Below are 15,949 nucleotides of genomic sequence, written 5' to 3'. Positions count from 1 at the left end.
CAGCTTCCTGTGTGCTGACGGAATGAGCTCATTCAGCAGATTAACCCATGTCTAATTTCAGACCTAATCCAACAAAGTTCTGTGTCACTGCTTAGTCCATGAGTCAGAACACCCTTTTACACCAAATGCAACATTTACTGCAGCTTCTGTGGCTTTTAGACTTTTATTTATGTAAAATATACAGTAGGGGGCTACGTGTTCAACAAATCAACACACTAATTCCACATTATTGCTCCAGTTCTATTCTCTAAGAGGTAAAATTGTGAATATTTTTTGCACTGAACACCCACCTACATGGGTGGAGGTAACTAATCAGAGCAGTCTTTTAGGATGGCCTCAGCCTTAAATATGCAAAATCAGCAGTTTTCTGTTAACTTTAAAACCATTATTGATGTCATAACCACCTAGCTATGTGTTCTCAGATGACCAGTATTTTCTGACAAAATGTACCATATTTATTATCATATTTAAGTATGGAATTGTGAAATGAAAATGGGCGGGAAACGCTGAGCCTTCCAGACTCTTCATGTTTGGAAACTAATGGCCGACAATGCTCAGATGTGATTTTTGGTCCAGACAACAACCCAGTATTAAATGCACAGCATGTATTTTCTGCTGCTTCTGCCTCAGTTACAGCATGTGGCAGGCCCATCCCTTCCATTATTTCCTTTCACATTCAAAGCCCTGAACATATACAGGCTTGACTAATCTTACAGTTTTATTCATGTCACATTTAACTACGTGTGTTTATGTTATGTCATTACAGTATGGAGAAATAGCTGCACATGACAAATATTCTAAAAATCTCCTCTCAGAAATACAACTGACCAAAAAAAACATAGTTACAATTATAATTTTCTTTAAATCTGAACCTCATTGGAAACATCTTACAAATAATGTAACTAGAAGCACTCGGAGAGCGCAAACCTCCGCCAAGGCTGATCAGTGGGCCCCCCCGTGGGCCCCCCCACCCCCGATCACCACCAAAATTTAATCATTTCTTCCTTATCCCATTTCCAACAAACCCTGAAAATTTCATCCAAATCTGTCCATAACTTTTTGAGTTATGTTGCACACTAACGGACAGACAAACAAACAGACAAACAAACAAACAAACAAACCCTGGCAAAAACATAACCTCCTTGGCGGAGGTAAACAGAAGTCATTCTACATAATGTGAGTTTTAACACATTTCATGTTCAGTGTTTATTTCAGTTACTTGACGCGTATTTCATCAATTATAATGCTTTGATTTATTCATGGCATGAATATCCGGAATATAAATATTTGGTCAGCTGTGTTTATTGCAAGAAATATGTTAATGCCATGAATGAAAAATTAACTTCTCCCCGGGGGCAAATATAGTTTATCTGTGTCTGTATCCAAATATATTGAATATACTGCCTGGAATACATTTCACCCCTTCTTTTTCTTTTAGAGTACATTCCTTATTCCTGTAAAGGCAAACAAACTAAAATGAAACCAGATTGTTGGGATGGACCTTCATAATGAAAGAGGAATTATAATAAATAAAAAAAGAAAAACATGATTTTGCCATCAGAACAATTTGGTGTCATCCAGCATCATCAGTCAGCTGACAGGTGGAGCCTGTAGCCCCGCCCCCTTAGTGATTACAGCGAGTTTTCCCTGTGGTGGTGTGGTTTTCCCCCAGGGGATAAATAAAGCTAATCTGTATCTGTGTTGTCCACATAAGAAGTGCTTAATTAGTCCAAGTCCTTGATGTTTTTCATGTATGAAGCAGTGTTTCCTACTCAGTTAGATAGAATACATACAGCTAACAGTCGTCCCCCCCCCTCACCTCCAGTACTTCTTTAATATAGGGCGGCGTTAATGTTACACTCAGGCTTACTTTCTGTTGGTGTGAATAGGCAATAAGAGCATTTAACCTCCTAAGACCCAGCTGTGGGTTTTCTGTCCACATTTGTGGACAAGAGTTCACAACTTTATACAAAAACTAAAGAAAAGAAAACTGTCCACCACAAAGGACATTCCATAAAATTTTTAAAAACTGCACCTGAAAAGCTGTTGCATCATGATGTTTCCAATATAGGCACTTATTTAATAAAAAACAAAAAAAGTTTGTACTTTGCTGACATTTCCTGGGTCTTAGGAGGATAGAGAAAGAGAATAACACCATCCTCTGTAAGTACACTTTGATATTAGCTGTATTAATATAGGAGATTAAGTCCAATGAAGGGAACACAGGAGTAAGACATGTTTTCCTCTGTTTCTGTTTCTTGTATTTAGTCTGTTGGGGCTGTGTCTGATTCATAATTTTGCCAGTTCAATCAGATGAGACAGAGTTATGGGATCAAATATTTGGAGGACTTGGAAATTAATACAGTTTCATGTAAAACAGGGGTGTCAAACTCATTTTAGTTCAGGGGCCACATACAGCCCAATATGATCTCAAGTGGTCTGGGCCAGTAGAATAATAACCTATAAATAATGTTAACTCCAAACTTTTTCTGTTTTAGAGTGAACAAAGTAAAATTACATTATGAAAATGTTTATATGTGCAAACTATTCTTAAGAAAGACACGAATAACATGAACAAGCATGCACAACATGAAAAATAAGTGCAATTTTAACAATATTATCATTTATACATGTACATTACAACTTATAGATCACAGTGGATCTACAAAGGCACAAAACATTTAGAAAGAGGCAGAATATAATTAAAAGTGTACTTACTAAGAGACAATTTTGCAGTTGTCATTATTTATAGGTTATGATGATAGTATTTTACTGGTCCAACCCACTGTAGATCATATTAGGTTGTATTTGGAACTTGAACTAAAATGATTTTGATACCCATGATTGAAGATACATGTCTTCAGTGTCATTTCTGCATCTCCCAAATTCATCCCAGTTTGACATGTAACCCCCCCAAACTCCCTCAAAGTCCTCACCTGTCACTGTCCTGAATCAGGGCGTCACAGTAAACTAAAGGCCGTGGAAACAGATGCAAATTTTGTCACTATTTTTGTTTCCATTGTGTTTTTTATGCATCTGTAGCCTGTGGAATTAGACTATAGTGGGCTGCTATGTATAACTACCATGGCAGAGGTAAAACTGTTCTAATTGTTCCCTCTGAACTAAATATACTTTAGCAGCTGTCTATGGGTGTGAGACACTGGGACACATTGACTGCCTCTCCTCTGTGACAGCTGCCTTATGTTGACACACATGCAGTGACAGGTCACTACGGTCACTATGGTGATGATTAATGGGAATGTCCCCCAGACACACAGATCATAAAACTGTAAATACAAGGACTTTCATACACTATGAAACAAACCATAGTACTGGTGAAGAGCTGGTCCCTGGTCCTTCAATGGCAGCTCACTGCATCCATCCATCCATCCATCCATCCATCCATCCATGCATTCATCCATACATGCATCCATTCATCCATACATGCATCCATACATGCATACACACATCCATCCATTCCATCCATCCATCCAAACATACATACGTACATACATACATCCAAACATGCATACATGCATCCATCCATAAATACATACATACATACATGCATCCACACAGTACATACACTCATACACCCATTCATACACCCACCCATCCATACATCCATGTATACACACATCCATCTATCCATACATACATACAAAAAAATACATACATACATACATACATGCGTACATACATGCATACATACATACATACATGCGTACATGCATACATACATACGTACATACATACATACATACATACATACATGCGTGCATGCATACATACATACATACGTACATGCGTACATGCATACATACATACATACATGCATACATACGTACATGCGTACATGCATACATACATACATACATACATACACGCATACATACATACGTACATGCATACATGCATACATACATACATGCGTTCATGCATGCATACATACATACTTACATACATACATATATACATACATACACACATGCATATATTTTCTAAACCACTTATTCCTCATCTTGGTTGTGGGGGTCCCACCAGTTCATTGCAGGGCTGTTAATGCTAATCATGAATGCTAATGTTATGTGATGTATGTATTAGGATGTATAAGATATAGATATTAAATTTCCCTGCAGGGATAATAAAGTGAGTAAACCTTCAACCTTTCACCTCTATTATAATATCAGTCGGTCATAAGTTCCATCACCATAGTATGAAATCATTTGATGATAGAATGATTTAACATACATCTATTTAAATGAAAATCTTTGGGATGACATCTTTAACCTCTTGTGGTGAAGTGTCTGGTCCTGCCTTCTTGCATCTAATATCTCTAACCTGAACCAGAATATGCTAACCAGGATCCAAACTGCTGTTGTGTCTGAATGTGAGCTGTACTGAAACATTGTCCTCTGAGAAACAACTACAAACTAAAATTCTCATGGAAATATTATAGAGTAAAACATGCAATACTTGCCCTTGAAGTATATTGGAGTAGAAATATAAAGCTGCAGAAAATGGAAATACTACTACTAAGTTAAGTACCTCCTATCTCATACTACACTTAAAGCCCGTAGTACATTCCAACACTGAATTTTGTATTTGTCAGGTGATGAGCAGTGATTACCGAGAAGATGGTCTCCAGTTCCTCCTTGTCGATCTTTCCGTTGCCGTCCTGGTCGAACAGTTTGAAGTACCACTTTAGTTTCTGGTTGATTTCTCCTTTCAACATCAGGCTGACGGCTGCGATGTACTCTACAAAGTCGATATAACCATCCTGCAGACAGAGAGGATGTTGAAACCACCACAAGGAAAGATGTTTTCTGAGAAATATTCATCACTTTTTTTGTATCAGGAGGACCCACTCTTTATTTGCCTGATATACTTAATCTTTCATGTAGCTGGGAGTAATTTATAGTGTTTTAACATGTACAGACCTGGAACCATTTTTGTTGTGACATCCATGTAAATTTCTGTCAATATCTAACCTTTCCTATGTAATTTAATACTGTTTATTAGTTTTTCCTCCATATTTTTTTTTTTTTTGTGAAAATCAAGTATTTTCCCACATTTAATTAACTAACCATATAGCTGTTCCTAAATATCTCAGAGTAAATTTAAAGTTTATTATATCAGAACAGAGACAACTGAAGCAAAACTGACTTTTGCAACAAAATGTATCTTTAATTGAACACAGAGCCTCTGAACATTCAAATGGGTCATATCTGATACCAATAAAAACCTGAGAAACCCCATTTTACCTGAATTATTTGAATGCATTGATAAGATTAGTGGTTTAGAAGTTATCAAACATTTTATATCAGTAGATGCTTTTGGTCTCCAGCGGCTGTTTGTGTCTTTGAAGGGATACTATAGCTGCACTTCTGGAATTTAGGAAAGGGTGAAAACACAAGACTTACAGTGTCTGCATCTAAACCTTCTTGAGTAGCAGTTAAGTCAAATTAATATAAATAGAAATGTGGAGAGCATCACAATTAATTAAATGTCTCAAAAGGGCAAGTGTAAAGCATTGCTTTTAAGATAGATGTTTCATTTATTGTCTGCTTTAGCTTTTCCAATCCAAACAGCACCTAATCCTTCTGGAAACCTAAGGAAAACCAGGTGCAGAATCTACAGTTTCACTCACATAATCCCAGATTAGTTTAAATGTTTAGTGGAGTAGGTGTCATCTCTAACAGATAGAGTAAACACAGACTATTCAGACAGGATTTGCTTTGGAAAGTTGATAATAACGCTACTCTCTGTGGTAACAGGTGAAGTATAGACCAAAAGTACTTTTTTAGACATTCTAAAACTGTGATGTCAAGCATGTGACCCAAGGGCCAAAACCAGCCCGCCAAAGGTTCCAATCAGGTCGGCAGGATGAATTTGCAAAAATTACATTGAAGGTATTAACAGTCAAGGGTGTCGAACTGGTTTTAGTTCAGGGGCCACATTCAGACCACATGTGATCTCAGATAAAACAAGGCTTATGCTGTCGGGGGCCAACAGCAAGGGTATACCCCCAAAATCCCCTAAATCCCCCCAATCCTCTGCTATATAATAAAGCAAATAAACAATACAACTTACAAAAGATGTCAACATAATTGTTATTCAGAAAGCAGATTGTGGATAGATTTAATATGAAGTATGACATTATATAGAAATACCCATAACTGTTCATTTGGTATTTTCAGAACATTATCCAACATAGCCCAACCATTTGGAGAAAACACACCACCGCCATCATGTAAACTCAAGGTAGTGGCATGTAGAAAAATAATTGTTAGGTAATGGATATGAACTCACTTTGAGCTACATCAACCTGATAGTGGCAGAATAATGGTCAGAGAACCAATTTTTCTCCATAAAACTCCACCTACTGAAGGAAAATGACACCACATGAACTCTAGCTGGTAGCCAGAAAATGGACATCTGTAAGTGGATCAATATGAACCAAATTTGATCTCAACCAGACTATTATTGTTTGATTTATATATATGTATCCCATTTCTTCCACATATCTCTCATCTGTAGTATAGAGTTAGCTTTTGTATATTCTTTCTGTATATTTTGTTCATTTCAGGAGCTCTAGCATTACTTAGTAGCACTTGTGTATTAATATTTTATTCTGAAGCCATTGCACAGTTCACTTTTCTTAATACTGGGATATGTGTATTTTATTTTATTTTTCTTATACAGTCCCCTTTTGCACTAAGTGTTTTGTTGCTAAATTGAATTGAGCTGCTAAACTGATTTTCATTGTTCCTGTGACATTGACAATAACGATCTATTCTATTCTATTCTATTCTATTTATGTCCAAAAAACTGATTTTCAACTAAAGCACCCCCATTTGGATGACTTATAATACCCATAGAGAAGCTGAACTCGATGGTGTTCTTCCACTAGGGGTCCCCTTTGTTGGTTATCAAGGGAGAAGAAATCCAACCAAATCTGTCCTAGTTATCATGTTCACATGAAGGATATCCATTATACCCCAAAACTCCATTTCAGGGATATAATAATAGTATAATAACCTATAAATAATTCATGTTTTCTTTTTGGTTTAATGTAAAAAGAAATGATATTACATTATGCCTATAAATGACAACTCCAAAATTTTCCCTTTGTTTTATTGCAAAAAAACCCCCAAAAAACTACATTAAATTCTGAAAATATTTCCATTAACATACTGTCCTTCAACAATAAAATGTAAATAACCTGAGCAACCTGAAATGTTTAAAGAAAATTAAGTGCAGTTTTAACAATATTCTGCCTGTTACTAAATGTTTTGTGCTTTTGTAGATTCCAATCTGTAATGCGCATGTGTAAATGATAAGTTGAGGCATAATATTGTTAAAAATTGCACTTACTTTTTCAAAGAACTTTGAGGGGGGTCTATTAAATGTACTGTGAATGATCAAATATACCACTCTTTGGTGTCACATTCCTTCGTCATGGTTTAAATTAGGAACATGGTTGAAACAGTTAATGGGTCATAAGACGTCAAACTGAGACCATTTCCCACCACTGCACCACGTTTCCCAGAGCCATTTTTGTTCAGATGCAGAAAAACATACTTTTACATCTGTCTGACAGACTTTGGGGATTTGAAGAACCACCTGTGACTTGGAAACCTCTGTTCTAATGCTGCCCCAAAGATAAATGTCATAGTGTGTGTTTCAGTGTGTGTTTCACTAAGAAAAATGCCAAGAAAAAACCATCATCGCTATAATCAGTATAATAACAATAGACACAACACATGCACATCTACTCTTTGCAGTGACTTCACATCTGTTTCAACTAATCTTTCTCTATTTAGTCACAACTATGATATAATTTGGGGTCCACGGACAACATGATACAGGAACAAATGGGAAGGAAGTATCAGTTGCAAGTTTTACCTGTAATTTAAATCATATCTCCATTTTTTAAATTTTGATTTAACCCATAAAGACCCAGTGCTACTTTTGTTGCACTTCCCAAATGAATTTTTCTCTACATTTAACCTTTCTTATGTGATTTATCGTCATTTATTATAAATGTGTTTTGTGTTTTTTCAGTGAAACGCTGGTATTTTATTATATTTAATTCACTGATTATGTAGATGTTCATAAAAGCTCAGAGTAAAGTTGAGGGTTATTATATCAGAAACAGAGAAAAATTAAGAAAAAGTGACTTTTTCAGCAAATATATCACTAACTGAACATAAATTAAGTGTCTTAAGTGTTGTAGAAGATGACGGTGTTTCCACGTTCACTACGAAGCCTCTGAACGTCCAAATGGGTCATATCTGATGACCATGAGAAGATGAATAACTGAATTTTACACTAATTATTTACATGTTTTGATAAAATTAGTGGATCAACACTCATTTAACATTTTGGAGCAGTAGATGGTTTTGATCAGCAGTGGATGTTTGAGTCTTTATGGGTTAATTGATTTTTTTTTTTTTTAATGAAGCCTGACGTAGACCATGTTTTATTAGTTTTGTATCACATGTATATTACAGCGCACAAGCCTTAGGTCAGCATGAGGTTAATTGTTTTAGCCTAAATACACGTTATCATTACCACATATATGCACTTCCACTCTTTAATGATCCAACTGGCATAAACATAAGAGAGTTTTCATTAAACAGTTCAAATATTTCTTATATTTTGGGCTGGGAATTGGTTCTGACTCGTGTGTGTGTGTGTGTGTGTGTGTGTGTGTGTGTGTGTGTGTGTGTGTGTGTGTGTGTGTGTGTGTGTGTGTGAAATTTCTCGTTCAGTCATAAATAATAAAGAGGCTCACAAATTGATATTTGCTCACTATACCCCTACAAAAACAAAACTAAAAGTGACTTAAGACTTTCCTGCAGTATCATGTTTTTTCGTATTCTTACCTTTTAATGAGTTACATTATATTTTATGTAATTTAAATAGTTCCATTACTCACTACATTTTAACAAGTTTACAATATTGCATTTTTTAAGTAATGACAAAACCTGAACTGTCTGTCTGTCTGTCTATATTCAAAAAAAGTAATATATTACTTTTTATTAGTTTTTTGATCAGGTCTTATCTATTCAAGTCATTGCATTCTAAATTGCTACAGGTATTTTAGGTATCTTAGTTGCCTTTAGCATATTGGCTCATTATTAATCATCATAAAGCACTTATTCTGTATGACCACATTCTACAACTACAGTACTAGGCAAAAGACTCTGAACTGTTGGCTCCCAGTCAATAACCTCATAATTTCTGCTCATTGATAGTAAGAAAGAATGTTGTTTTACATGAATTATAACCTGTAATGTGTTTTGTTTTTTGTTTGTTTGTTTTTTTTTCAATTTAGGCCTTGTAAGATGATTATACCAGAATAAATTACATTCTTCCTTAATGCATGTCAATAAATAACATCCATTTTTGTAACAAACAACACAAAACACAGAATTAACTCAGAATATTGGCTCCATTCTCATTACTCATAACTCATTCAGTAGTAGGTGATAAGTACCAAAATAAAAGGAATTAGTTATTAGCAAAAACTACAAGTGAATTAATTATTAGAATATTATTGTCAATAAGTAGTGGGAGGTTAATGATTGGAAGCTGTTAGTTAAGGGCCTGGTTGTTATAGAATAATCCTCATATAGTATAAGCCAACATGCTACCAGTATATTTATAAGCTACTGGGTAATGCTTAATTTGTGTAGCTTAATACAAAATGATACCAATTAGACTCTGATCTCTTCTTGGTAATCCGCTGATAAAGTGACATTTTTAGAGTGACTTTTGCCGTTGTCTGAGGTCGTCCGATCTGAACTTAACCTCCAGGACTCTGAGTCCATTTAACTTCCAATAAACACACAGCAGGGATAATGTCTCTGCACACTAAATGCTGTAAGCTGATTAGACAGCGAGCCAACGGCAGGGGGCTCATGGGGGAATGCACTCAGCTGATCTTTAACTCACTGATGTCTGTGGCTTCACATCACGACGAACCAAAGAGATTAGACATGAAAGGCTGTATTTTATGTGTATTTCAATTACTTTGTTGGGTTGAAAAACCCTGGGTCTATTTTCCTTTTTATTTTTTCCTATTTTTTATCTGTTTTATCTGCTTGTCTCTTTTATCTGTTTATCTGTTTTACCTATTTATCTGATTTTTGTTTGTTTGTTTGTTTGTTTGTTTGTTTGCTTTTCTCATACCTTCTGCTGTAATGCTTTTAATGTTTTATGTAAAGCACTTTGAATTGTCTTGTACATGAAATGTGCTATATAAATACAGCTGCCTTGCCTTGCCTTACCGGACTGACTGAAAACTCTGTATGTAGGTTATTTACAGAAATGGGAGAGAAACTACAGCCATTAATTGAATTAAAGTCAACATGTGGCTAATTAGATTCTGTTTTCCTGGAGAAGCGGATGTCAAAGCTGTTACTATATAAATCTTTACACCACTATGAAGCCTGCCAGATTCTACTTTAACATAGAGTACATTATAAAGTTTAATGAATTCAGACTTCATTTATCCTCTCTGATAGCTACTCTAGCAGATAAATTAAAATTTTATTAATAAATACATTGAATTTGATGAGAAATTTCATACACAACAATGCAATTTTACTGTATTTTCCCTGTTTAATATGTCAAAAACAAAACGTGTGAAGAACAGGTGTACAGAGGTTAGGTCAGTACCCCTGACCACGGCACTGAAGATCTGGAGTTCCCAGTGTCTTCAGTGGCAGTTCACTGCTTCTAATGTGCTAATGCTAATGCTAATGCTAATGGTAGGTACTCTCTGTGTATTAAGACGGCAGAAATGTAAAGATCGAATGTGATTACTGGGATACTAAAGTGAATGAACCTTAACCTCCTATCTTAATCTTAATGTTATTACGTTTTTGAAATAATGATATGTCATTTATATGCAAAATGATTTGGCAGCCTTCTTTCATGAAAGATTCACTCCAGTCTCAGTTTTTACAGTGTACGCAGAGGACTAAACCATCATGAAGCATAAAAACACTTTTGTTTTGCATCTGTAAATAACATATGCAGTTTTGTGCACACTACGGTAATAACTAAAATATTACAGTTATGTTTAAAAGGATATAGTTAAAGGAATTAGTCATTTCACAGGATCTTTACTTATGACAATGGTGCCAAAAAATTTTTTACAATGAAAATGGTGAGTAAACTTGACTAAGTAAACATTTTTATTAGTTTCCATGTTGACTTTGGGACAAAATGTTTAATAAAGTCTCTACTGATTTTATTAAATGAAAAATAATTTCTCATCTGATTTGCTCAGGTCAATATGATGACAGCTAAAAGTCTCCATGACAACAGGGTCACTGCATCCATTGACCAAATTGTTGAGATGCAGCAACTACTGTGTAGAGGATCGAAACACATTAAATAATTCACAATCAGTGTAAATGTAGGTGATACTTCATTCTATGTGCCTTCAGAATTTTATTTATTTATTTATTTATTTTTTGCTCAATTGAAATTTATTATTATTATTATTATTATTATTATTATTAATAAAACAAAGTAAAGCAGCAAATCCAAACTTTTTAACAGGGCTGTGTAAGCAAAAGTACGGTATAATATCTATGTAAGAAGTAAATAATTCACTGTTTAGCTAAACTGTATTTTAAAGAATAATCAGCAGGACACACACCACATACACCCTGTTGTATGGTATGAAGCTGAGCTGCTTCCAACTTTAAACTCTGCTTCAGTGAAAACAGTTCCTGTATATGAATCAACTGTAAGACAAAGCAAGAATCTCATGATTTTAAATTGCAGGTTTTATGACAAATGTGGGATGCTAACCAAACCATTTCCACACAAGCAACCCTTCTGCACTCTTTATAGGAATTTAATTTTTATGATTGTTTTTTGTTTGTTTGTTTTGATTTTATTTCTTTATTTATTTTTCAATTATTGCCAGACTTAGTGATCACTGAATATGAGGAAAATGCTGAAAACTGCTACACTGACATGAAAATATACTGATATGCTCAAAAACTTCATATAATGAGCAATATTTAATATTTCTCTTTGAAAAAAACTCATCTAAACCTTCGTATAACTAATAATAACATTCATATGGGAATACCATGTTAAACAAAGTCCTTTACTCTGGGACACTAACATTTTAATGGTTAAAAGGGTTTGTCTGTGTCTACATGTTAAACTTATAACCATTAATGATATACATAATATTTCCTGAAGCCCAGTATATTTCCTGAAGTAAAACTTTGTGATTAATTATATGCAAAAGCATGTTCAACGTGAAAGTTCTAATGGAGTAAAAGCATTAAAAGATGGAAATACTGTAGTAAAATGGATAAATCTAGTGGCATTTCTACCTTTAATGCTGATTATAAATTAGAACAGTTGAATGCACCTCCAGTGTGGATAATTAAATATCAGTCTACCGATTCTAAATGCTGATAGATTAGATTTAAAAGGTTTAAGTTCAGTCACAGCACTGTAAATATGTCTGCTATGTCACATTCAAATAAACAGAAACAAAAACACCATAAGTCACATGGACAAAACTTCGTATGTGTGAAGTTGAGGTTTCTGGCACAACTTAAAACATTGTTGCAGTACGGACACAAAAACTGTTAATGTACAAAAAAAGATGAGCAGTTGGACTAAAAACTTTTTTTTAATTACATAAAAACAGCTTTCCCATAAGTTCAATGCTCAAATATGATAAAAAAGAAAAAAGAAGCAGCACTTTTTAGAAAAACAAGCAAATAAATCCTGAAAAACAGCATAATTCAGACGATAAATCATATACAATACAAGTATGTTCAGTGTGAAGATACTTATAATGTAAACATATTTAAATGAATACTTTTCTGGTAAAGTTTTATTTAAGAGATGATAAAATTATTGAAAGTAAAAGTAAAATTTTTTTCATAAATCACTTGCATTAGGTTGCAGAGCAGTACAGAGGTGAACCCTGTGATACTGTGGAAGAAATGAATGAAAGCTTCATTTTGAACACATTATAGGATATTTTAGGTGAACGTGTGTAATAACAGACGTGCTGAACACAAACCAATAGGACGTTACTCCTTCCTTATAAGATCCCATTTGTCAAAGTGTCATGATTCATAACTTTAATTCTACTCAAAATCCATATGTTTCAAAAAAAAATCTAAGACTTTTTGAGCTGATTTTTAGGTAATAAGTTACTCTTATATTTCATTTCTCACTTTTTTGTGGTTTTTCTACCTGCCTTTTTCTCTGCACTTGCTTGTTGTATGTTAATATTGAATAAGATGCACCGGACACATTTATACATCTGACCTTCACTTAGTCTAATTTGACTCATTTTCATAATAGCTATGTAAATAACTCATAATCACAATAAAATAAAAATGATTACAATTATGATTAAAAAAATGATGAAAGCAGTTCAGTAAAACAATGAAATCTTGCAGAAAATAAATATAACATAAAAAAAAAAAAGTAAAACAAGAACGCCTACAGGTTGGCCATGATGAGATTAAAACTATATAATGCCATAAAGCCAATTGATCATCTTTCTGCAATTTGTTCCATGTTTCTGGAGCACAGTAACTTAAAATTTTTCCAGTTTTGGTAAAAACAGACAGCAGTTGGAATATATTAAAATCACTTAAGTATGTTTAATATGTTTTAGTTTTAAAAGACAGAAACGCAGCGATAAAATCAAACACCAGGGAGGGCCTTGAATATAAATGCATCTAAACTTTAACATGAAGCTCATATCGATGACTATTATTAAAATCACTGCTGAAAAATATAAATAAACCCACTGATGTAATGATGCCCCTTCAGCTGCATCTTTACTCATCCATGTTAACCCTGTAAAGCCTGAACCATTAAATCAGTGTTTTTCAACCTTGGGGTCGGGACCCCATGTGGGGTCGCCTGGAATTCATATGGGGTTGCCTGAAATTTCTAGAAATTGATTTTAAAAAATGTAAATAAATTACTAATAATTTTTTTTAATGATTCAATATATATTTTATTTTAATTAAAACACCACACATTTTTCCTAATAAAAATCAAGTTCAAATCAAATGCAGGATATAATATCTGTGAGAATATATCTTGACTGACCCGATCATGTGACCGCATGAGTTACTACTCTTCAACCTGCCCAGACAGAGTCGAAACCAGACCGAACAGAGAATGGAAAGATTTCTTCACCCACCTGGCCCCGGTATGACATCTCCAGGAGAAAAATGTCTCCGTTTTGAATGTCTGGGGTCGCCAGAAATTTGTGATGTTAAAATTGAGTCGCGAGCCAAAAAAGGTAACCACCGTATTAAATCATTGATAGAAAATTCCAGTTCTTTGAAACTGTAGCCTTTATTGGTCCTTCTGAACAACCAAAAAAATATATATATTTTTTCAAATATCAGTTTCCATGTATAAGTTTCAATTTTGTATCATATTTGATACATCGGGTCTCAATGCTCAAATATTATTTATGAACAAACAAAAACATAATATAACACAAACATGTCTAACAAATTGATAATTCATTTTCAAAACTGGCAAAGTTCTGCCTCCTTCCTCATTAATGACAATCTTGTGGTGTCACTGGAAAGGCCTCTGGTGAACAAATTCCTCCCCCCTGGTGGATTATCTGTGTATTGCATGTATCTAATTTTATACATCAGGTTTTTCAAGACAAAACTTATCACACTGATCATGTAGAGGGCTTCAAAACTCATGTATCAAATATGATACGTTTGGCGTTATAGGGTTAAGGCAACAACTGGCCCAGGCCCTACCCATAGGTGGTGCTACAATAAATCAGTTCATGTTTTTACATATTTTAGACTTTGAGTTCCACAACTGGGATTTACTAGAGTAGGGTCACTTTAGGAAAAAACACTTCAAGTCTGCCCAGTGACCTCCAATGACAAAATAGTTCTCATAATAGTGAGGTACAAGTTAATTATTCAACATACAAAAAATGTCTGAACAAAAATCTAGAAGGTTACTATGAGCAATGAAATAAAGTTTGATTTAAAAAAAAATTGCTACATGATGGATTTAACTTGACATAAGAAATATAGAGAGATTCTACATTTTATGGGTCTTGAAGGTGGTTGAGGTTAAAAGACTCAACAGCGCCCCATATGTTCTTTCCAAAATTAAGTTCCTGATATGGGCTGCACCAAGATCTGTGAGCCTTCAGCCAAAAAAAGACTGACTTTATTTTTTTATTTATTCTTTTTTATTTGCACAAATAAATAAATCAAGTAGATTCCCTTCAGGCACAATGAAGTCAGCTAGAACATGTAAATAGAACAATAATAATAAAAATAATTTCCATCTGGTGTTTTCCTTATGGTGGTTCCTCTGCTTTTATATTTAAAAAGTGTTTTGGTGCGACTCACCCCGTCCATGTCGAAGGTGAAGAACACCTGGTCCACGTAGCTGTTGGCGTTCTCATTCATGCCCTTCAGATTCAAGATGGCCTTCAGCTCAAACAGTGTGATGAGGCCTGACGGAGACTCCCTCATGAACTTGTTGTACCAGTGGTGCATGTCCTCGGCCAGGATGTCGTCCAGATTTGAGCCGTGGTTCCCCATCGCTGCACCGGGATTCACAGATGAAGAAGAAGAAGAGAGGCTCCTTGCACTCAAGGAGGGGACGGGACCAGAACCAGGTGACCTCAGAAAGGACTGAGGGCCTCCTTTGAGCCTCACTGCAGAAGAAGCAAACAGCAGTACAAGTGGGTTTTAGGATTCTATAGTAGTTTTAAAGATTCTGGATCAGACACCAGAGGCAGCGGCGGCCTGGACGAAGGTTGAGCCGGCCGACATCAGGCTGCACTGACTCCAGAGAGCAGAAACCAGGACTCTGTAACCCTCTTAGGTCCTCTGGAGAATAAAGGAAGCAACTAAAATAACCTCCTAATGGGATC

General features: G+C 34.9%; 1 protein-coding gene across 2 annotated transcripts in view; it reads right to left on the bottom strand.

Moving 5' to 3' along the window:
- Positions 1–15,949, bottom strand: part of guca1d (guanylate cyclase activator 1d) — a 21,157-nt gene extending 5,208 nt beyond the window's left edge. For both annotated transcript variants that reach the window (XR_003937369.1, XM_030154991.1), the window contains exons 1-2: positions 15,420–15,949; positions 4,631–4,780 (exon numbers count right to left, since the gene is read on the bottom strand). Coding sequence is in view for 1 of the 2 variants with exons in the window: in XM_030154991.1 (XP_030010851.1) it covers positions 4,631–4,780; positions 15,420–15,614 (345 nt within the window). In the remaining variant the exon portion in view is untranslated. The remainder of the gene's footprint in view (positions 1–4,630; positions 4,781–15,419) is intronic.

The sequence above is a fragment of the Sphaeramia orbicularis genome, chromosome 14 (assembly GCF_902148855.1).
Source record: "Sphaeramia orbicularis chromosome 14, fSphaOr1.1, whole genome shotgun sequence".
In the NCBI taxonomy this organism is placed as follows: domain Eukaryota; kingdom Metazoa; phylum Chordata; class Actinopteri; order Kurtiformes; family Apogonidae; genus Sphaeramia; species Sphaeramia orbicularis.
The sequence above is the reverse complement of the archived record's forward strand: the minus strand, read 5'-3'. Positions and strand labels throughout refer to the sequence as shown.